This window comes from Microtus pennsylvanicus, chromosome 2, assembly GCF_037038515.1.
Source record: "Microtus pennsylvanicus isolate mMicPen1 chromosome 2, mMicPen1.hap1, whole genome shotgun sequence".
NCBI classification, from domain to species: domain Eukaryota; kingdom Metazoa; phylum Chordata; class Mammalia; order Rodentia; family Cricetidae; genus Microtus; species Microtus pennsylvanicus.
The window spans coordinates 68,437,551-68,460,248 of NC_134580.1; the positions used below are offsets into that span (position 1 = coordinate 68,437,551).

General features: G+C 51.4%; 2 protein-coding genes and 1 non-coding gene across 10 annotated transcripts; all 3 read left to right on the plus strand.

Annotated features, from left to right (window-relative positions):
• The first annotated feature begins 1,684 nt into the window (after positions 1-1,684).
• On the plus strand, positions 1,685-10,054 carry Pacsin3 (protein kinase C and casein kinase substrate in neurons 3). Of its 6 annotated transcripts, none has more exons than XM_075961294.1 (11): positions 1,685-1,815; positions 5,448-5,511; positions 5,755-5,845; positions 5,974-6,130; positions 6,740-6,975; positions 7,077-7,232; positions 8,201-8,376; positions 8,485-8,605; positions 8,765-8,910; positions 9,197-9,318; positions 9,584-10,054. In XM_075961294.1, exons 3-11 carry the CDS (start codon positions 5,792-5,794, stop codon positions 9,697-9,699), a joined length of 1,284 nt encoding a protein of 427 aa, XP_075817409.1. In that variant the 5' UTR covers positions 1,685-1,815; positions 5,448-5,511; positions 5,755-5,791; the 3' UTR covers positions 9,700-10,054. The 6 variants fall into 6 exon arrangements, with proteins under 6 accessions (XP_075817409.1, XP_075817412.1, XP_075817414.1 ...); XM_075961297.1 differs by having other exon boundaries at positions 1,727-1,815; positions 5,785-5,845; XM_075961296.1 differs by lacking the exon at positions 1,685-1,815 and adding an exon at positions 2,421-2,536.
• A 585-nt stretch (positions 10,055-10,639) lies between these two features.
• Arfgap2 (ARF GTPase activating protein 2) lies at positions 10,640-22,408 on the plus strand. Of its 3 annotated transcripts, XM_075961356.1 has the most exons (17): positions 10,640-10,792; positions 10,959-11,077; positions 11,586-11,658; positions 12,277-12,408; positions 12,489-12,569; positions 13,308-13,389; positions 13,609-13,665; positions 14,266-14,307; positions 14,635-14,687; positions 15,097-15,233; positions 15,322-15,453; positions 18,719-18,847; positions 18,927-19,061; positions 20,299-20,425; positions 20,565-20,658; positions 20,756-20,874; positions 21,276-22,408. In XM_075961356.1, the coding sequence occupies exons 1-17, from the start codon at positions 10,721-10,723 to the stop codon at positions 21,294-21,296; spliced, it is 1,605 nt and encodes a 534-aa protein (XP_075817471.1). In that variant the 5' UTR covers positions 10,640-10,720; the 3' UTR covers positions 21,297-22,408. The 3 variants fall into 3 exon arrangements, with proteins under 3 accessions (XP_075817471.1, XP_075817469.1, XP_075817470.1); XM_075961354.1 differs by lacking the exon at positions 14,266-14,307 and having other exon boundaries at positions 10,641-10,792; XM_075961355.1 differs by lacking the exons at positions 13,609-13,665; positions 14,266-14,307 and having other exon boundaries at positions 10,641-10,792.
• On the plus strand, positions 16,711-16,852 carry LOC142845302 (small nucleolar RNA SNORA48). The gene has a single exon (XR_012909862.1). It is a non-coding gene; the product is annotated as a small nucleolar RNA SNORA48 (small nucleolar RNA).
• Positions 22,409-22,698: the final 290 nt, after the last annotated feature.

Below are 22,698 nucleotides of genomic sequence, written 5' to 3' on the forward strand. Positions count from 1 at the left end.
GGAGGTAGAGTTGCTAGGCCAGAGAGTCATACACCAGGAACTGTGGGACTTGGCACATCCTCCTGTGTCCACCGAGAATGCCTCTCTACACGAGTCATCAAGTCCAACCAAGTGTCATGCCTTTCCTGTCTCTGTTTTCTCACGGGAACTTTTATCCACATCTCATCATTGTTGTATATGTAAGGCTCAGCCTTATTTCTCGACATATTCCCAAATCTAGTATAGGGCTTAGCATAAAGCAAAAATCCACAAGTTTCCTTGACTGAGCAAACAAACAAACAAATGAAGGCACAGTGGTTAGGACATTCCAGAAGTCTGTGAGTTCCCTTAAAGCTGGCTGCTGACCAACTTGCCACCTGATACTCTAAACCAAGGTGTTCCTCACTAGGTTTTTATTTTTGGACCTCTGGGCCTGGGCGTCTTGTCTTGAACTGTTCAGACTGGGTGACACTGTGTGCAATGTAGTTAAGGGCTCTGGCTATAGGACATAGGAATCTGAGCCCCAGTCTGTTTCCCTTCACCTACAGCCCAATATGTTCTGTGCTCTGTCCCCTTCCAGGACCTTAGGGACAACTAAGATCAGCTGCGACATTTCTGCTTTCCAGTTCCAGATCTGAACCCAAGGGAAGCCAGATGTTTTCCACTGCACATCCACTTTTCCCTGTGGTCTGAACAGCCTTGTTTCCTGAGTCTCTATGTCCTGACTTCTGTACATCCTAGAGCCTGGTGCCAACATTATTTTTAATGAGGTTTTTTAGTAGGCTGTTTCTGTAATTAATTTCATTCTTGCATTTTCACACTTTCTGTCTGGATGCCTAAACGCCCCTAGGCGCTAGGTGGGATGCTAACTGATTCCAAATAATATAAAACACGATGGCTGCGATTAGACATTTCCCAAGCCCCTCTCTTTTGCAGCTGTTTTACAATAGCTAATTAGATGGGCACACAGCCCAGCGGAAGGTCATTCAGCCGGGTTACCCGTAAGGTTTTATAGAGGCAGAAATAGATAAGGAGACAAGATTTGTCCAAGCCCTTGAGAGAGTGAGTGTGTTAAAATTGGCTTCAGAAACCTCATCCTCAGGTGTCTGAATCTACTACTCGAGATTTGCTACAATGCCGCCAGAGTCCTGAGGCCAAAGGTGATAGATATAAAGGGAGACAGTCTCTTGCTCCCAAGCCAGCCTCCAGCTGCTGGTGTTGCTTCTCCTCAGCAGCCTCTCCCCACCACCCCTTCCCATTTTGTAAGTGGACTCCACTGAGCAAGGAGCGCACTAATGATTCCTTCCGCATTTAGAAATAACACGATTTTGCTATTTTTAAAGTTGTCTTTTAAAACTCCGCGCGCACGTACTCACACTTCTAAGGGAATGAAGGGGGCTGGGTTGGAAATGTACGTGCAGGAGAGAGAATGCGAGGCCTGTGGCTTCCAGAGTGCGCGCGGTCCCCTAGGGGCGGTCCTCTGCCCTCTCCAACCTCGAGGACCCCTGAGCACCAGAGGTCTGGACCCCGCTGGCCCGCGCTCTCTCCTGTCTCTTGGGCTCAGGGCACCGCTGCTGGGTCACCAGGCTCGGAAGAGAGCAGGAGGGGCGAGGAAGCCAAGCAGGTGGCGATTAGGTCAGCCTCAGAACATTTCTTGGACCACTCCAGTGGATATAAATAACAGACCCACAGGCTCTGAAATCCCGAGAGGCTAAGGGTGGGGGAGTGAAGAAGGAGGGATCTATTTAGGGTGGGGTGGCATCGTGACGATTCGGAAAAAGTCTACATTGGACAAGGGAGGTGAAGAGACCAAGGGATTTAAGGATATGAATCGAGGTACAAAATCTGGGACTATGAAGACGGGGGGGGGGGGGGGAGGGAATCATGCTTTTTTTTTTCTCACCCCCACCGCGTTTGTCCCAGTTCTCTGAATGCACGCTAGAGTGGCCAGCAGAGCTATGCTAGGTAGGCATGGCTTTACAGTCTGCTTCTGCCAGACTAAAGATCGTGGGCAAACCGCTGAAGGTCTCTCTAAGCCTCATTTTCTGACTTCAGAAGAATCCTAATATTTACAAGGAGGGGTGGTTGTGAGCCTCCCCGGAGCTAACCTTTAAGAAAGGTGCTCTTAGCTGAGAATGTAATGCAGCAATGTCCCCTATCCCACCCCAGTGATGCGGATGCAGGCTCCGGTTCGCTCCCAACGGCTTCTCAGGCTCTGCAAGGACCGAAGAGCCGCAAAACTGAAGTATAGCTCTCTGCTAGCCTCACTCGCAGAGCCACCTTCGACAGTTGGCTCCTGTTCTGCATGGGGGAGCAGAGCCTATGCCCCCCCACCAGCCACCCGGAGCCCGGATGCCAGCAGTCCCCGCAGCGGGGATGCTGTTGGTGGGGTTGGATAGGCGGCAGCGCGGAGAGGGCGGGCCCGGAGGGCCGGGCTTCCCGGGGGAGGGCCCGGCGCACTCCAGGAGGCGGTGGCCCGAACCCAGGAGTGGTAAGACTCCGGACCGAGCGTGGCCGGATCCCCCACCCACCCACCGAGGGGCCCTGAGAGGACGCGGTGAGTGCCTTGGAGGGGACGCCGGGGGACGCGGCGGCAGTGCCGTGGCTCTAGCTCGCTCTTTGGTCCTCTGACTCCTGAAGTTGGCAATGGGACGGACTCCCGCGTTGGAGACCCCGGCCATTGGTTGCCACTGAGCGCAAGGCCATCTCATCTAAGCCAAAGAGGCGATTCTTCAGGCCAGCTGGGAGTAATGGGGCGTCCAGGCTGGAGAAGCAAACCATCTCCTGAAGCTCTTAGAGGGTCCCAAACTGCTCTCCTCGCTCTCGTTCTGAAGCCCTAGAAGGGGCTTCTGTAGAAAGCCCGGATTCCCCACCCGGTTCGCGCCACCATCTGTAGTCCACCGCCCGGCTAGCTAGCAGCGCCCCTTCCCCTCCGCAGTTACCAGCTGGTCCCACCTCCCCAGCGAGACCAAGTTCAACAAGTTTGTCCAAGAAGTCCTAGAGCGTCCATGTCTAGGCCTGGCTATGCCTGTCTGTGTGGCTGGCTCCACCAGCTCGGAGTTGTTCAACCACCGTGCCTTCTGGGATCGGGAGGTGGTTTGTCGAGTGGCGCTGTATGTAAGGGTGGAGGCCAAGGGTTCCGAGATTTGGTGTGGAGGCTCAAGGTTAGGAGTGCGTCATTAGCGAGCAGGCACTCAGCTGGTAGGTCGGGTTTCCAAAAATGCCCCTTTGTTATGCCCCTCCCTGGCCCTGCCTCCTCCCCCTTTCTCTGCGCCACCCCTCCCCCAACCCTCCAAAAGGCTGTGCCAGTCTCTTGATTCCACGCGCCCCTCTCTGGATCAGCAACTACCCCTTTCTGCGCCTTCTAACCTAGGTCTACCGACTGACTGGGAGAGGCTGCTGACGAAGCCCATGGGCGCAGCCTGTGTGACTCAGGACACAGGACTGAGCAGGGCAGGGTGGCTTTGCTCTCTCCCAGACCCATGTCCCCAGCTCCTGAAAATGTGGGGGCTAGCTTATGTGTAGAAGAGGAGTAGGGCCGAAGCCTTTGGAGCTCAGGTGGAGGGAGCGTGCGCTCTCCTGAAGCCCACCACTCTCAGCTCAGCAGCTGAGAAGAGACCTTGCCGATGGCCCAGAAGCCTCCTCTGCCTGGATAGGTGGAGGTCCTGGGCTGGGAAGATTTTAACTACCTGTTCTTGCTCTCTGAGCTCTTGCTGTAGTAGAGTGTGTTTACTCGGATTTGAGTCTCTGCTAATGTCAGGAGGCGCAAGGTGCCAATCCTCCTCAACAGGGACCAAGGTGCCAGGTCCACCCCCATAGCTAGATGAAGCTGGGGTGCCGGGCCTGGCTGTGCCTGGGGATCCAGTCTGTGTTTGCTCTGTGAGGTCTGAAAGAGCTGTGCCAGCCCCCCCCCCCCCCACACACACAGCCTGCTCTGTTCTGGGGCCAGGGAGAGGGAATGGGTGGGGGGCAGGTCTCCTGGGAGCCTGGGCAGGGAGGCTGGAGTAGGCAGGAGCCCCAGGCCTGGATGGTTCTCTAGGACAGCTCCAGAGGCCCAATGACTTCTAGCTACTGTTCTTTCTTTCCCCATCTTGCTGGCAAGCCATTCTGGACAAGTGGGGTTGACTCAAGAGGAAATAAGGTGAAGAACTAGTTAGGGTGGTGGGGAGTTGCTCTGGGTCCTGGGAGCTTCAATGCCTCTATGCTAATGGGGTCTCCAGGGAGAGGCCTGTCCCCTCCTGCCAGCAGCAGAAGGAAGTCAGTTAGGCCAGCCTCTTTCAGGGTTGCCATAGCCAGCAGGCTTTCTGGTCTTCAGATGGGACATCATTCCTCTTTCCTTTCTGGTGCTGGTGATGGAACCTCTGACCTCAGAGCATGTTCTACCTCTGAGCTGTGCCTACAGTTCCTTGTTGCCACTGATTCTAGTGCCTGGGTTAACACAAACTGAAACTGCAGAAGTCTGTCAGTGACTGTGGACAGTCCGGTCACAACCTCTGGGACACACAGTGGGACCAGGATCCCAGCAGTTCTGGGAGCCCCGCGGATGGAGGAGTGGGGAAGATGGCCTCTTTACCAGTTTAGAGAGAGCACTGTGACAGAGTTCTGCTTTGCTGCAATCTCATACACTCATCCTCTTGACCCACTGTCCCTTAGGCCTTAGGCCATCTCAGAGAAGAAAGCAATTTCCTTCTATAGACTAAGAGGCAGTTGGTACTAGGGAGAAGTCAGGAGGCTGCGTGTCACTGTGTCATCTAGCCCCTGAGGGAGAGAGCCTTTGGGACAAAAATTCATCTTGCCGTCCTCCACAGTTCTTCTTACTGGCTGTGCATGAAGCCCCACCCTAGGCCTTCTGAGGGAAGAATGGAGTTGTTTGTTGTCTCAGGACCCTTTGAGGCTTCCCTGGATGTTGTGTGGTGGTGGCAGGGGGCAAGTGAGTGTCCCTGTCCCCTTCCGACTGACGGATCTTTTAAGTGTTTCTGGTTCGTTGCCTAGTCTGAGTTTTACATCAGTCATAGCATAGGTGCTGACCAGGTACGGGGCTTCCCATCTTAACTAGGGCGCACCGAGGCTCCCTCAAGACAGTACAACACAGTTTTCCAGAACCTTCCTGGTCGTGGCAGGGCCCAGGTCTCCTGGCACTCTTTCCACTCTGCTCAGTATGCACAGTTGCAGGGGCCATGCATTGGGCACCTATCAGCTGGACTGGTTTGGTCATGGGTTGCCTTGTCGTTCAAGGGGCCTTAGTTAGGCAGGAGTCCTCGTTTATGGTAGGAGTGTGGGACTTTCTTCCCACCACCTACCCCTGTCTGTCACCTAATCCCCTGCTGGATCATGTGACCCGCCTGGCATTCTCAGCCTGGAATCTGGTACTTCTGACAGCAGTTGCTATATTGGAAGGAGCTGGGCACCGCCCTGGACACTGGAGGCTCCCAACCCTTACCCCTTTCTGTGCTCTTGTTAACTTCAAGGCAGAGTCGTAGTGGCAGCTTGGAGACTTGGACACGGGTCCTTGAAGTGATCTGGAGACCCCAGGTATGTAGATGATGGACTGAGGAGGGTAAACCTAGAGCGAGCAGGGAACTTAGGAGCTGCCATCATTGCCCCTATCCTGCCTCCTTTTGAGGACTTCTAGCTTGTTGTTACTCAGTCCTTGCTCTGATGGTTCCTTGGGTGGTGGGAACGGCAGTGGGACAAAGCTTTTGACTATGAGCAGGTCTTTTCCTAGTCCCCAAACTGCAGGCCTCACTTTTCTGCTTCCTAACTTGGTCTCTACAGCACCACATCTGCCACCATTCTGTGCTGCAGGGACACCATGGCTCCAGAAGAGGATGCTGGAGGGGAGGCCTTAGGGGGCAGTTTCTGGGAGGTAAGTAACTAGGACTGGCGAAAACTGTCCCTTTCTCTCTGGCTCTGCCACCTATGGGGGAGGGACCTGTCAGCCCAGCTGGAGAGGTGGCTTCTCCCTGATAAAGCCCTCCCTCCTATGTGCCCCAGGCTGGCAACTACCGACGGACGGTGCAGCGGGTTGAGGATGGGCACAGGCTGTGTGGGGACCTGGTTAACTGCTTCCAAGAACGTGCCCGCATTGAGAAGGCCTATGCCCAGCAGCTGTCTGACTGGGCCCGCAAGTGGAGAGGAGCTGTCGAGAAGGGTGAGCCAGCACGCAGGCCTAGCAGACTGTAAGGGTGATACCCTCAGGACAGCTTCTGTTTCTTGATGTTTGTGGGTGCTAGGGATGGAATGAAAGACCTTAAGCATACATAGCAAGAGGGATCTATATTTCTGCTCCGTCCCCTGTTTTTTAGAGCAGAAGTGAAGATCAGAGAAGGGACTTGCCTGAAGCCACACAGCTAGAAAGAGTTAACTGTGGAGTGTAGGTCTTCTGGCTGGGTAGGAAGGTCCCAGGCACAGAGTTTGTACAGCAGACTTGGATTTATCTTGGCTAAATAATAGATGTGATGCTTTGGACAACTTAACCTGACTTCTCTAGGCTTTAGGGGGGTTTTTTTGTTTTTTTTTTTCTGCCTGTCCATGATGGCAGTAGTAGCACTGTCCCCATGTGGTACTGGAGGCAAGAATTCATGAGATCACTCACATCAGGGTACAGAGTAGGCACTCCTAATGCAGCACCTTATACTGCTGCTGTTCAGCTTTGCACCCCCACTCCTACCATGCCTCTGTCTGGCACTCAGAGTAGGACACTCTAGGGGTTGGTTATATTTGATAGCACCCCATCTGGCCCAAGCTCATCCCTCTGCAGGCCCACAATATGGCACTCTGGAGAAGGCCTGGCACGCCTTCTTTACTGCGGCTGAGCGGCTGAGCGAGCTACACTTGGAAGTGAGGGAGAAGTTGCACGGTCCAGACAGCGAGCGTGTGAGGACCTGGCAGCGAGGGGCTTTTCACCGGCCAGTGCTGGGTGGCTTTCGGGAAAGCCGGGCTGCCGAGGATGGTTTCCGTAAAGCCCAGAAGCCCTGGCTAAAGAGGCTGAAGGAGGTGAGGCTGGGAGCTGTGAATATTGGAGGCAGGAGCCTTCCAGGGCTGCACGGGACCAGGGCGTGGCATCTAGAATCCAGAGCTTTTCTCATGCACGTTAGGTTGAAGCTTCCAAGAAGAGCTACTACACAGCACGCAAGGATGAGAAGACAGCCCAGACCCGGGAGAGCCACGCGAAAGCAGACAGCTCCATGTCCCAGGAACAGCTTCGAAAGTTGCAGGAACGAGTTGGACGCTGCACCAAGGAGGCAGAGAAGGTACAGGCCCCTGGCAAAGCTTCCTGGGTGTCTGCCTTTCCAGACCCTAGGCTCTTCCTGCTCTAATCCCTGATGTTGCTCTTGCTTGTCATGGTTATTTAAACAGGAACTTGGGCTGGGTCTTAGGGTACACCCTTTGATACCTCAGGAGGCAGAGGCAGGTGCGTTTCTGTAAGTTTGAGGCCAGCCTGGTCCACATAAAGACTAGGTCAGTTTACAAGTAGTTTTAGGTCAACCAAAGCTACTGTCGTGAGGCCCTGTCTCAACAAACAAACCAACATAAAGGAGGAACTTGGGGTTGGGAGTTGGCGTGGTTGGTAAAGTGGTTGCTGGGCTCAAGGCAGCTGACGTGGGTAAAGGGGAGGTGACAGAAGGGTGTGTATGTTGGGAATGGATGGGGCAGGTGGATCTCGGGACCTCAGTGGCCAGCCTGTCTTATGGCTGTGAGGGCTGAGAAAGGCACACTATGTTGACATGTGGCCTACACACACAGAGCACATGCATGTATATGCACGGAGGTGAGGTCTTACCCAGGAGAGGAATGCTGGGGTTTCAGGCAGCTGAGGCCTTAGTTACCTGGGGCCAGTTCTCATATTGCACACTCTCTCCCCTGCCCTGAGTTCCCTTCCCTCGAGCATCTCATCCCCTCTGAGAGGTGTCATGTCTGTAACAACTCCTTCAAGCCTGCTTTGATTTCTCTCACCTTATCATGTAGGTTGATCCTGTCCTTTGCTCCAACCAGATTCTTATAGGCGTTTGACTTGAATGTCACTTCCCTGTTAGGCTGCCTCTGTCAGTTCCTGAGGGTAGGAAATGAGTTTCTGGACTGCCTACCCCACCCCTGGCCCCAGCTCCAAGGCTAGCCTGTGGCAGCTCCAAGGCTAGCTGGTGGCTGTGCTCTGTGACTGCTGGTGCAGTCCTGAGTAGAAGGCAGTCTGTCCTCATTGCCTCCCTACTCTCTCACCCAGATGAAAACCCAATATGAGCAGACACTGGCGGAACTAAACCGCTATACCCCGCGCTACATGGAGGACATGGAGCAGGCCTTTGAGAGCTGCCAGGCTGCGGAACGCCAGCGGCTTCTCTTCTTCAAGGACATGTTGTTCACCTTGCATCAGCACCTTGACCTCTCTAGCAGTGACAAGTACGGCCTGCACCCTGGAGGGAGGCTTCCCTTCAACTCCTATGGGTTCTAGCTGGGCTGAATGGAATTCTAGGAGCTCGCGCGTCTCTCTGATTGAATGCCTCGTAGGTTCCATGAGCTCCACCGAGACCTGCAGCAGGGCATTGAGGCTGCTAGCGATGAGGAAGATCTCCGCTGGTGGCGCAGCACACATGGACCTGGCATGACCATGAACTGGCCACAGTTTGAGGCAGGTGTTACAGGCTGGGTGGGGCTTGGAGGTGGGCTGGGCTCAGTGCAGGCCCCGAGAAGATGACAGGGTTTTGGGGTAAGTAAGTTAAGGTGGTCCAGATGGCTCTGTTGCCACCATGGTTACAGTTCAGCCTGACTCTAGAAAGTCTCTCCACAGGAGTGGTCCTTAGACACACAGAGAGCAATCAGCCGGAAGGAGAAGGGTGGCCGGACCCCTGATGAGGTTACCCTGACCAGCATTGTACCTACAAGAGATGGCACTGTACCCCCACCCCAGTCCCCAGCATGCCCAGCATCTCCAGGGTAAGAGCTGGGAAGGAAACAGCTGTACCCCTTGCTGGTTCCCCTCCCTTCACAGCAGTACCCGAGGGCCCTCTCACAGAGGTTTAGGTTTCTCACGTTCCTTATGTTTTGGCTGTATAATAGGCTCGTGCACAGAATGGTGCCTACATTTGCAGTCATGGTGACCAAAGTGTGACTTTTCATTTAGCTCCTCCCCATCTGCGTAACTCCAAGTGTCAAAACCTTTGCCTTGAGCTGAGTATGGTCGCTTTTGTCCAGAGTCGCCCCTTTGTGTCTCCCTCTCTAGCAGTGGGCAGGATGAGGACTGGTCAGATGAAGAGAGCCCCCGGAGGGCTGCCACTGGGGTGAGGGTGCGGGCGCTTTATGACTATGCTGGCCAGGAAGCGGATGAGCTGAGCTTCCGAGCAGGTATGCTGGGGGGCTGGGAGGCTTTCATGTTCCTTTCCATTTCAGCCTGTCCTACCTGATAGAGCAGAGGGTGTAGGAAAGGAAAGCCAGAGACCCCCTTCTCACAGCCTGTTCAGGGTCCAGCCAGCTGGGGCCTGACGATGTCTTCCCTGGGGTCTAGGGTTGGGTAGGTTAGCTTGCTGGCTGTGTCCTATCCTGGTCTGAGCTGGGCGTTCCATCCCCTCAGCCCTTGACCTCTGGCAGTGACTGATCTGTCTTTCTTCAGGGGAAGAGCTGCTGAAGATGAGTGAGGAGGATGAACAGGGCTGGTGCCAGGGCCAGCTGCAGAGTGGCCGCATTGGTCTGTACCCCGCCAATTATGTGGAATGTGTGGGTGCCTGAGTGCCCTGACAGTCCTATTGCAGCTTCCCTCCAACCAGAGCCAAAGCTCAACCCTTCCAGGATCGCTGGACCATGTGCTGCTGCTGTTGTTTCCGGAGAGGAAGGATACCTGAGGGCCCATGAAGGGGAGGGGTCTGCGTCTAGAAAGAGGCCAAAAGAGTTTAGATTGGAGGCAGGAAGGGAGGTTGGAGTGCCTGAGCCTCCCCGGGAGCATTTGGGTCATCCCAGGAGTAGGGGATCCAGTTCTTAAACTGGGAGTTCCTGATGATGAGGTTGGGGAGAATGTAGTTTGGGGCTAGCAGCGTCCTATTTTGTGACTTGTAGTGTGTATTAAACTTGATCAAGAATAAAAGTACCATCTAGTGTTGTGAGCGTCTTTTGATACCCCATTCTTGAAGCTGGTGGGAGTCATGGGGGAGGTTCATGGGCCCAGTATGTGTTATGGAGCCGGGATTGGGCAGGCAACTGCCTCCTGGTATCTGCCCTGAAATTTCAGAAATGTAACCTGGACTGGAAGGGACTTGAGATCAGGTTTTTTTTTAGTGTGTGGGCCTCTGCTCCAGTCCGGTTGCTGGATTGTGAGCAGGGTTGGAACCCCGCCAGTGTCTTCCCGATGGGATTAGGAGTACTCGGGCGACTGTTAACCATTACTCATCTATCGGCAACTCATCATGTTGTGGCCATGGCCTTCCGTCATCCGTAGCCAGTGGCCCTGTGGTATTCCCTGCGTCCAGCAGCGACTAAGAAGAAAGTTTGGGCCAGCCTACGAGCCGTCGCCCGCTCCGGCTGCGGATTGGCCGGGCGCGCCTCGGCGTTCACTCTCAGGCCCATTGTGGAGCTCCCGGCTGCTGACGTCATGCTTTAGTCTGCTCGACGCTCATTGGTCCAGATCTGGTCGAATCACTTCACTCGTAGGCGGGTCAGGGCCCTGCGGGGGCGGCGCGGTGAGCCCGCCTTCTCCGCCGCGGATTGGCCGGTGGCGGGAGCTGTCGCTCGCGGTTGTATCTGGGAAGGAGAGAAAATGGCGGCGGAGCCGAGCAAGACCGAAATCCAGGCTGTGTTTAAGAGGCTTCGTGCAATTCCCACCAACAAGGTGCTTGAGAGGGAGGGGCACGGGTCCTGTCGCGGGCGGAGAAGACGTCTCTTGTCCTCTGGGGCCCGAGGGAGGGCGGGGACGGAGGTGGGAGGCTTTCTTGTGGTTTCGAGCGCTGGGCCTCACTCTAGGCCCTAACCATTTACTTGTCTCCTCTTCCACTTAGGCTTGTTTCGACTGTGGCGCCAAGAGCCCGAGTTGGGCCAGCATCACGTATGGTGTATTTTTGTGTATTGACTGCTCCGGAGTGCATCGCTCCCTGGGTGTCCACCTCAGTTTTATCAGGTAGGCTCTGTGCTACCACAGGGGCTGAAAGGACGCCTTCCCTTGAACCTTTCTGAGTTCTGTGTTTGAATACTTCCTGGCGGGAGTTCTGTTGGCCTACTGCGCGGGGGTGGGGGAGGAAAATCCTCCTCTGTTTGCTTGTAGCCATAAAGTCTGGATCAAACACCCCTTCTCACGGTTAACCTGAGACTCAGCATCGATTTAGGGGAGAAGTCAGCTGCATTGACTTTGTTACTGCAGACAGATTGGCTCAACAGGTCTCCAGTACGATTCCGAGCACTCTTAGACGTCGACATCCTTTCGGATCTCCTTCTCAGAAATAATTGGTACCCTTTGTATTAGGTAAAGGGCAAAAATTTCAAACACAGGGAAGCGAGGAGGAAATGGAACAGTGACTGATGGCTTCCTGGACACCCACAAAAGCCTGAGGCCAAATGACAGATGTAGGCTTGACAGGGAAGCATGTTTTGTTATCACCGGGTAGGTAACAAACAGCCCTTGTGCACAGGTCGACAGAGTTGGATTTGACCTGGAGCTGGTTGCAGCTGAGGTGTATGCAGGTCGGCGGGAATGCCAATGCGGTAAAGCTTCTTTATCCCCCCCCCACCCCGTCCTTTTGCCTGGGTACTTACCTTTTCAAAGACTTCTCAGGAGCGAGTGTGTTTTCTCTGTTCAGAGCGTTCTCAGCTCTGTAACACCGCCATGCACACTTCTTTCAGAGAGGCATAAAGAGAAACTGACCTGGACAGGTAGTCTCTAGTCAGCTGAGGCTTTGGGGGCTCCCGGAGGGAGGAGAGCTAGTGTGGTAATTGCATACTTTCCTCAGTACTCTAAACTTCATGGCCTTGTCTCAGAGGGTGGGAGGTGGCATGGTGGGTTTGTTTTGTTTTGTTTTTTTGGAGGAGGGAAGCACCTCCAAAGATGGATTAGTGAGTGAAGATATTTTCTGTGTGAGCCTGGCAACCTGAGTTCAACACAGAGTTGTTTTTGACCTCCACACACAGACTGTGGTACACACATAATAATGAAAATTAAAGGTTTTTTTTTTTAAGGAATTTTACCTCCATGAAAACCTGTTGTTAGTGTGTGTCCTGTAGAAAGAATAACCCAGCTGTTGAGTAGTATCTCCTGTAGTATGAATACAGTTTGCTTTGTTGAGAGTACTTGCACATACGTGCTACATTCTTTTTGCTCTCTAGACTGCTTTTTTCCGCCAACATGGATGCATGGCCAATGATGCTAACACCAAATATAACAGCCGAGCTGCCCAGATGTACCGAGAGAAAATTCAGCAGTTGGGGAGTGCAGCTCTGGCGAGGCATGGCACTGATGTAAGTGATTGTTTCTGGCTTAGGGGTGATGGGGTAGGAGGTGTTGCCAGCCCTGAATTCCAGTGTCTCCATCCTTGCAGCTTTGGATAGACAGTATGAACAGTGCTCCTAGTCACTCTCCAGAGAAGAAAGACTCTGATTTCTTCACAGAGCACACTCAGGTGAGTACCACAGGGTCATTTCCTTTGATAAATGCTTTACTTGCCAAGGCTACACCTTTTGTGATCATGACATACATTCTTTGCTTAGGTACAATACCTCAGAGAATGTCTGTGGTTCAGACTGCCTGTTGGGTAGGCCCAGAAGTTTCTTCCTATTTATGGGTGTGCAGATGGGCCCTGGTGGTAGAGAATAATGTGAAAGCTCAAGAGATCTCAGGGACCCTAAGCAATGTCTAGGTTTTTAAAAAACGAACAGTAGTTGAAGACAAATAAGGATTTCCTCTCCTGTAACCCACCTTAAAGGTTTTTCACCCTTCCTGGCAGTGGTCATTAAAATCAAGAGTCTCAGGTCACACCTCAGCATCTCTGCTTGGTATTGTTTGATGTGGCCAAGTCACTTAACCTAGCAAAACCTCAGTTTCTAAAGGAGACATAGCTACTTCATAGGGCCTGTTGTGACTAACTGAACCTGTTGTATCTGTGAGCACCCTTGGATTGGTGCCTAGTCAATAGGTAAAAGTTGTTAATGCTTTATCAATTAAGGAAAGGCTCGGCTGGGGGTTAAAGATGCTATTTTTCTGCATTTTTCTTCCATGGTGACTGTGACAATAATTGCTAATTTCTAGTCTTCTCTCATACCTGGGACATAAGAGCTAAGTGCCCCCTGCCCACTTACAGGTAAGGTGTAGCTTCTTAGGAGGACTCACTGAGGCTTCTGGGATCTGGCTTTCTTTTTAGGCCTCTGCCTGGGATACAGCAGCCACTGAGCCTTCAGGGACCCAGCAACCAGCACTACCTTCAGAGAGCATTAGCCTGGCACGTGAGTTCAGCCCAGATCGTAACCAAGTGCCTGGACCTGGAAAAGGACTAGCGTTTAGAACACTTGGCCAAAGACATAGGAGTTGGGAGAAGGTTTTCCTGTGTCCTTGGGTGGAATGGAATTCACTTTAGTTCTTGGAGGAAGGGTGGGCATATATCTTCTGGTGGCAAGCAGAAGGAAGTCAGTGATCCTTACCATCTCCTGTCATTGAATTCACAGAACCTGAGCATGGTCCTAACACCGACCTCCTTGGAACCTCACCCCAAACCTCTCTGGGTATGATAGCTGGCAGGTGTGGGGGCAGGGAGAGAGTCTGCTTCAAGTGTGTCTTCTAAATCTGCTGCCTAGTCATGTGAGCTGGGCACAGGAGACTGAGCAACTGACCCTCTGGGGTGGGACCTGGAATTGAAGTTCTGACTGCCACACTGACTTGAGGGCCTTTGAGCTGACAAGCCTGGATGGCTGTCATTTTGAGTGTGGGGGTAGATCTAGCCAAGGTATGGGGAGGTTGGAATGGGACTGGACACCAATCCCTGGTGTTAGGCGGGGTTGGCTTGTTCTGCCCATTTCATGAGGTGTGGGGGCAGCTTTGAGCTGCTCATGGCTAGAGGCATACTGTCCTTTCAAAGTCCAGCCCTTTCTACTCTTTAGTGGCCTTCAGACTTGGTTAGGGTAAACAATCCCTTTGCTGACCTTGGTTTGTTCCGTTGACTCTTGGGGGTTGGGGCAGGAAGCCAGTGGAGTGACTGTCCAGCTAATTCTGTGGGAAGGCTTAGCATAGCTTTGAAATAGGCTCTGTGTAAGCCTCTAGGTTCGGGAGCTTTAGGAATCTTTTGGGGTGGGCCCTCGTTAGCCACAAGTCTGTTTCTTCTCCAGAGTCCATGTATCTGTCAGCTAAAGGGGCCTCTTCTGCCAGAGGTAACCAGTGGTTTGGGAAGCCTGTCCCCTGCTTGCCCGCTCTCTGCTCCAAGAATTGAGGCTGTTGAGCAGCCTTGGCTTGGGCACTTTGTCTTTGGTGCTTCAGGTCTAGGCTCCTACTGCTACTTTCTGGGCATCAGCAAGCTCCCCTAACCTTGTCTGTCTTTGGCTTGAACAGTCTTGGTTGGAACTGGTGGTGGCAGTTTGTCTTCCCAGCTGAAGCAATTCTTTTTAGATATTCTTGCTGTGAAACTGCATGGTGTGAACTGAGCCATGTTCTCTGACTTTCCTTTGTCCTATCTCATGTCCATCCTCTTCCTCACACAGAACTGAAAAGCTCCATTATTGGCAAGAAGAAGCCAACAGCGGCTAAGAAAGGGGTAGGTGGGGAGAGGCAGTCTTGTAGGGTGATTGGACTCCTTCAGTTCTTCTCATGTCCTGGCTAGCTATATGACTGACCAAGGTCCTAACTTGTCTGAATCTTGTTTATGGAAGGGATATAAAAATGCTCATCTTAAGGGGATTCCTGGGCAGTAAGCAAGATCAAGCACATATAATACTTAGAGTGCTTGGCCCATAGCAGGCCCCAGTCAGCATTAACTGCTGTCCTCATCCCTGAGACCTGTGTGTGGGTTGCATGAAGCTCTAGCAGAATCGCTGTTGTCTTAGCCATGTTGATTGGTCCTAAGGAGGACCCCCTTCCCTGTGGGTGTGACTACAGTGACCATACTGGGAGGGAACTGAGGAGACTGGCAGGCAAGACTCCACATCACATGGTTTTCTCTTCAGCTGGGTGCCAAGAAAGGCCTGGGAGCTCAGAAGGTGAGCAACCAGAGCTTTACTGAGATTGAGCGGCAGGCCCAGGTGGCAGAGAAGCTCCGGGAGCAGCAGGCAGCTGATGCCAAGAAAGAGGCAGAGGAGTCCATGTGCGTGATTGCTGTGGTGCCCGTGGCTTGTGTGGGGGTTGTTGGCAGGTGGCATGGATGGCAGCCTGCAACTGTTCATTCCCTCCAGGGTTGCCTCCATGCGTCTGGCCTACCAGGAGCTCCAGATTGACCGCAAAAAGGAGGAGAAAAAGCTACAGAACCTTGAAGGAAAGAAGCGAGAGCAGGCTGAAAGGCTGGGCATGGGCTTGGTGTCTCGAAGGTGAGGCTTGGGCCCCGGTGTGTCAGAGAAATGCCATTGTTTTTCTGGGAATCTGGACAGACCCTACCCAGCACGTCAGGATTCCTTCCTTAGTCTTCCTCTGAGGTTGAAGAGAGTATTTTGTTGTCTTCAGGCACTCGGCACAGTGGTTGGCCCATATTACGTTAGTTGCTTGAGTGAACAGGATGGCACTTAATTGATGAGGCTGCTTCGTGGCTGGAGAGTTCTTTTTTTCCAAGACCTGAGAAACTCGGCTTTTTTGCTTCCTAGTCCTTGCCCACTAAATGCCGTCTGTTGTACCAGATACTATAATACCTCAAATGACTCCACGCATTTCAGATGCTTTTGGTTGGGGAGTCCTTTTGTTTTTTGTTTTTTTTTTTGAAACAGTTCCTCTGTGTAGCCCTGGCTGTCCTAGAACTCACCGTGTAGACTAGACTGTCTTCAAACTCAGAGATGATCTGCCTGCCTCTGACTCCCAAGTGCTAGGATTAAAAGTGTGAGCCACCACCCTTTGTTTCAGAACTGCTGGGTTTGTGTTCCTGCACTTGCTTTAAAAAAGCAGATCGGTTCTCTGAAGCATTTTGAGTTAATAATCAGAGGTTTCTATAATAGTGTTTTATTTTTTGTTGTTTTAAGATGGTCTTCCTGTGTAATCCTTGCTGGACTCAAACTCACAGAAATCTTTTTGCCTCTTATCTATCTCCCAGTTGTTGGAATTAAAGATAGCAATAGATTTTTTTTTTTTTTTTGAGTCAGGGTTTTTCTGTAGCCCTGGCTGTCCTGGAACTTGCCCTGGAGACCAACCTGACTTCGAACTCAAGAGATCTACCTACCTCTGTCTCCCGAGTGTTGGGATTAAATGCATATGCCATGACCACCCTGCTAGATTTTTATCTTTTAAAAATTAGAATATCTGAGGGCTGGGGATGAAGCTCAGTTGGTAATGTGCTTGTCTTGCATGCATGAAGGCTAGGTTCAATCCCCAGTACTACATAAAACTGGTGTGTTGGTATAAGTCTGTAATTCTGCACTTCAGGCAGGAAGATCAGAGGTTCAAGGTCATTCTTGGCTATAGAGCAAATTTGAGGCTAGCCTGGGCTAAAAATTTATCTGTCAGGCATAGTCACGTACACAACAGTCCTAGAACTTGGGAGGTGGAAGTAGTAGGATCAAGAGTTCAGGATGACCCTTGGCCACATAGGGGTTCAAAGTCAGATTGGGCTCTGGGAGACACTATTTCAAAAGAGAAAGAAGAGTCCCTGGCAATGGGCAAAGAGACACCTTGGTGGTGGTGTTGTCTTATATCAGCCAGGGACAGAGCAGATGGAGTCCTTTGTTCATCCTAGCTTGATGCCTGTCTTTGTGGCCAAAGCTGTTTCATGCCTAGGGCACATAAGAATGAATGCATGAATGAATGAATGAATAAATAAATAAAAAGGGGGGAAGAGAAAAAGAAGAAAAGAATAATAATAAAAAGGAGTATTTACTGGTGCCATTGACTGCTTGTGCTTGTGATTAGCCGGTGCCTTGGCTCCTTTTGTTAGGAGGCTTTGGGCTTATTATCATTAGAAATTTACTAGACTTGGCAGCAAATGCTTTTTACCACCTGAGCAATCTTACCGGCATTGACAAATAACTTTTTTATTAATTTTTTTATTTGTATGTTTGTATGGGACGTACATGTACTATGGCACACGTGGAGGTCAGAACAACTTGTTGGAGTCAGTTTTCCTACTATATCCTAGGGAGTGAGCCCTGTTTTTTTGTTTTTGCTTTGTTGTTAGTTTGAGACAGGGTCTTACTATGTAGTCCTGGCTGGCTAAAACAGGCTGGTTTTGTTTTTGTTTTCTTTATGCAATCTTACATAGTTCATGCTGTCATGACCTATACAGCCAGAGATAACCTTGAATTCCTGTTTTTACCTGCCTTACTTCTTGAGTGTCGAGATCACAATCATGTGTTACCACACCTGGATGTGTTTTCTTTTTTAATTCATTTTCTGATGTTTAGGGGTGTTTTGTATGCATGTATGTGAAGCTCATGAACACAGAGAGCCTTGGATCACCTGGGACTAGAGTTAGAGACAGTTGTGAGCTGCTATGTGGGCGCTGGGAATAAACATGAGTCTCCTGGGAAAGAAGCCCGTTCTCTTTACCTTTGAGTCTTCTCTCTAGCCCTTGTGATTTTTTTCTTCTTCCTTCCTTCCTTCCTTCCTTCCTTCCTTCCTTCCTTCTTCCTTTTTTCCTTTCTTCTTTCCTTTCTTCCTTTTTTCTTTTTTTAATTACAGTTAAAGCAGAATCTCTTACTTAACCCTAATCTACCTTATTTAAAATCCAGTTACAGTTTATCGACTCTTTGGAGTACTTCACTTTGGAAGCTATATATTCTAGTGAGTTTGTTTGAATGAAGTAGATCCTGACAGGAGTGAGGTGTAGGGAGCCCTGGCAGAGCCAGGTCTTGGTGCATTGGCTAGACCCTGTACTAGGAAATGCACTTCTTCCTTTTTTCCTTTTTTTTTTTTTTTTTGGATTTTTTTTTTTTTGAGACAGGGTTTCTCTGTAGCTTTTTGGTTCCTGTCCTGGAACTAGCTCTTGTAGACCAGGCTGGTCTCGAACTCACAGAGATCCGCCTGCCTCTGCCTCCCGAGTGCTGGGATTAAAGGCGTGCGCCACCACCGCCCGGCCCTTTTTTCCTTTTTCTTCCTCTTCATTCCTTTTCTTTCTTAAGAAATAGGATGATTAAGGACTCGCTGTGATTCCATGAGAATCATCTGGGTGTTTTCATCCTTTGCTTTGTGCTCTGCACATGTGTCTCAGGAAGGATACAGTCCGTTTTGCAATTAGGCTTCGAATAAGGATGGCAGTGGAGCTAGGCATGGTGGCTCGTGCCTCTGATTTCAATACTGGAATGGCAGTGGGAGGAGGAGCTGGGTCACATAGCCAGTTTCCTTAGAAAAAAAAAACAAATCCAAAAAGGGAAGAAGGGAGAATGAGCACTCACCATTTGGTGTACATTATTAAGATGGCAACTAGTAGCCATTGGCCAGGGAAAAGCTATTTGAGAGAACAAAGCTGGTGTGTTAGCATGCTCCCAGGCCACTTCAGACAGTTCACATCAGTTCTCTTCCTGAGCTGGTCCAGTGCAGTGCACAGGCAAGGACAGTGCTCGGGGAAAAACCCATCAACCTAAGCTGGCTGTTACTCTTGGGCAGTGAACAGTTGATATCATTACCAGCCTTCGGCCTGCTGTGCTTTCTCCATAGCTCTATCTCCCACTCTGTGCTGTCTGAGATGCAAGTGATTGAGCAGGAAACCCCACTGAGTGCAAAATCTTCCCGGTCACAGCTTGACTTGTTTGATGATGTTGGAACTTTCGCCTCCGGACCCCCAAAGTAAGACTATTGCTGGAGCATAGACTTGCCTGTTGTGTTCCTACTCAGGTTTCTCTGAGCTACTCTGCTGTCTCCCTAGGTACAAGGATAACCCCTTTTCCCTGGGAGAAACTTTTGGTACCCGCTGGGATTCAGATGTGACCTGGGGTATGGACAGGGTAGAAGAGAAGGAACCCGAAGTAACCATCTCCAGCATCCGGCCCATTTCAGAAAGGTAGTGTGGGCAGGGCAGTGCTGTTCGCATAACATGGTGCAGGGGTGGGAATGTTCAGTAGTTGAGTGCAGCTGAGAAACTGAATTTCTACTGTTTTTTAATACAAGTTTAGCAAATGTAAATAACCACATATAGCTAGTGACCATTCATTAGTCAGGGCTGTGCTTATCACAGCCAGCCTGGTAGCTATTTTAGGTTGGGTTCTATTTTATAGTCGGAGGGGCTGATTTTCTGTTTCATTTCTGATGTCCCTTCCAAAGGCTATATGCCTCTAGCCTTCATTTTTTGATTGACTACAGTATTAGGGATCAAACCCGTATTTTCCAACTGCTAGGCTCTTTGTTTGTTTGTTTGTTTGTTTTTCGAGACAGGGTTTCTCTGTAGCTTTTGGTTCCTGTCCTGGAACTAGCTCTTGTAGACCAGTCTGGCCTCGAACTCACAGAGATCCCCCTGCCTCTGCCTCCCGGGTGCTGGGATTAAAGGTGTGTGCCACTATTGCCCGGCCCCTTATTTTTTTTTTTTTAAGGAATTTATTTTTATTTTATGTTCATTGGTGTTTTGCCTCCATGTATGTCTGTGTGAGGATGTCAGAAGCCCTGGAATTGGATTTACAGACAGATGTGAGTGGCCATGTGGGTGTTGGGAATTGAACCTGGGTCCTCTCGAAGAGCAGACAGTGCTCTCAACCACTGAGCCATCTCTAGGCATTTAAAACCAAAACCAAAATGCATTCCATTGTTGAGAAGCAATGTTTTGTTGGCAGGTTACCATAGATGATCCATTTGTAAACTTGGCCATGAGTAATAACTTCAGTGGACTCTAGAAGCCCCCACCTAGAGCCTGTGTGTTGTCAGTGTAGTGATGTGATTCTGAGAGAGTGCTCACAGCCACTGGATAGTCATGCAGGAGAGTGGGTGTAAGCCAGGCACACACACAGTCACTTCAGATTGTGAGTAGGGCTCAGATGGCAGCAATGATGGGATCTCTGCACCTTAGTGAGCCACAGTAGTGCGGAGCCTAAGCCCTCCAAACCGCATTCCCATTCCATCTGATGGAGGGAATTGAGAAAGAGGAGAGGACCTCTTGCTATTTTGGAGGGGAAAGGTTCTTGCATCCCAGAGTTACAGGATTGATATGGTTTCCATGGCCAGAAAGCTATGGTATGTATTTTGGCTCTGAATTCTGCTTCCCCTGGTGGTAATGGGAAGAGACCGAGATACTCTGCACTGGCCCACAGATCCACAAGCCGGAGGGAAGTGGAGAGCCGGAGCTCAGGGCTTGAGTCCAGTGAAGCACGTCAGAAGTTTGCAGGAGCCAAAGCCATCTCATCTGACATGTTCTTTGGTCGAGAAGTGGATTCTGAGGTTGGTGAAGTTGTCTACTTGGTAGCTACTCAGCAGCCTGAGCTCCTTCCCTGTCTGTCCTGTATTAGGGTGGTTGGGCATAAATCAGTTCTTTTATCCCTGGCCAAAAGATTGCCTAGACCTTGCCTTTTCTCCACAGTATGAAGCCAGGTCTCGGTTACAGCAGCTCTCGGGCAGCAGTGCCATCAGCTCTTCAGACCTTTTTGGGGACATGGATGGAGCTCATGGAGGAGGTAGGGTCCCAGTGTGTGGTAGGGCATAGCTGAAGGCCCTGTAGCTGGGAAGGGCTTCTTGCGGGGCTCTTGATCACACCTTCCCTTGCTTTTACAGGAACTGTATCTCTGGGGAACGTACTTCCTACAGCTGACATTGCCCAGTTTAAGCAGGGTGTCAAGTCTGTGGCTGGCAAGATGGCTGTGCTGGCCAGTGGTGTGATGAATTCCTTACAGGTGAGGCTGGGCTGCTGGGCCGGGAAGAGATGTGAAATGTAATGTCGGAGGTTTGCCTTCTGCTCTCCAGACCCTGCTGAGTAGCCCCACCAGCTGGAGAGAGCACTGGCTTTTCTTGGCAGGGCTATTTTCCATCTCTGTGTTTGGACTGAGCCTCTCCCTAAGGTGATTTGGCCAAGCTTGTTACTTCTCTTTGTCTTCCCTCCCAGATTCTGTGAAAACTGGCAGGATTTCCCTTTTCATTAGTGCCCAGGTGGCTTTGACCCTGCTAGCATCGCATACTCTCAACATGGGTCCCTGGCCCTGTTCTGCTGTGGGGTATGCAGGGGAGGTATTGTGGTTACTGGGGAGCTGCTCCAGATTAGAGACTCTGACTTTGTGTTTTTATTCTCCCCACTCAGGATCGCTACGGTTCTTACTGATCCAGGCTCCATGGCTCAAGCCTGTGGTGTTGACAGCAAGAACCCTGATTCCCAGGCCAGGGTTGCTCGCCTTGTGAATCTGGGCATTTGTTGACTTTTGTGTGTGGTGTATGAGTTGGGTGGCTTTGGAGGATCTTGGGCAAGGGGAGTGGTCAGCATCAGCCCTTGTCCTTTGCCTGTGCAGTGAGTCCTTGTCCTTGCCCCCATTCTCCTCTCCACACTAGTGTTCTTCCTTCCAGTCCTGCTCCAAAGCTGCTGCTACTTAGCCTGCTGCACTGGGAGTGAGGGAAGGAGTTCTATCAGGATGACTTTATGGGTCTAGTTCTTCCCCAAGTAGGGAAGGCATAAGGCTTCTGCGGGCTCTAGGATCCTTGTTGGTGGTCTGGGGGGTCTGGGCCTCGTCTTCTGGAGACAGGGGAGGTCTAGCAAGAGTTGTGCTGTATCAGCCCTCAGGGAGAAGTTCTGGACTTGCCACTGCTGTTATGTGGGTGGAGGCATGGGTGAGAAGGACCCTGGTAACTCACTAAGGGCTAGAACTTTTGCTTGGCTCCTAAAGTGCTTATTTAGGATCAGCCTGGAGGCTTGAGCAATCTTCCTTTGTCACCGCTGGCCCTAGGCTGACTTCTGCCTAGGTGTCTGAAAACCTTTATCTACCATTATTGTGGGTCATAGCACCCCTTGTCTATGCTTGAGAGTCTATTCTTTTGTGTCCTGCTTGGCACTCATGGCGGGTCCCACCTGTGTGTCCTACCTGGATGCTAGGAACCTGCTACTGGCTGAGGAAGCTGAGGCTCTGAGAGAAGTCCCTAGAGCTCAGCTTTCGTCCTCTGCATCATTCTGGGTTTAGGGGTCCTGAACAGCACCCTACCAGTCGGTGAGAGCTGGAGGACTCTGATAGCTGGGCCATGCACTGTGTCATCCTGGTGCCGTCTCCCCTGCCATGCTGGCAGTCTGGGCCCAACCTTACCTGTGGACTGCAGGTTGGGCTCCCAAACAACACAGACCACTCTTCCCTCATCCCTCCCCAGAGGGGGACATGACTTTCTTTCAGCACTGTTTGTATTGAAACAAAGTGGTGTCAAAATAAAGCCCCCACGGGGCACTGTGGGTCAGTGTCCTCTCCGTCCTGCCTCCTTGCCCAGTGTGGCCCTTCGCTCACTCTCTGGGCTCCCACCGATATGGATTGGGCGTTGATTCCAAAGCTGAGGGCACTCTCTCCGGGGCCTCCAGCTTGTCTCTTCTCTGAAAGCCAAAGGCCCCTGGCTCCTTGCCCCTGTGCTGCCGCGGGGTCCGGTACAGCCTCGACCTCACCACCCTGTTGCACGTGGAGGAAAGAGGTGGTGTTAGTTGGCCCTCTAGTTTGTTTACATCCTCATCACAGGAGGCAGACTGGGACCTGTTT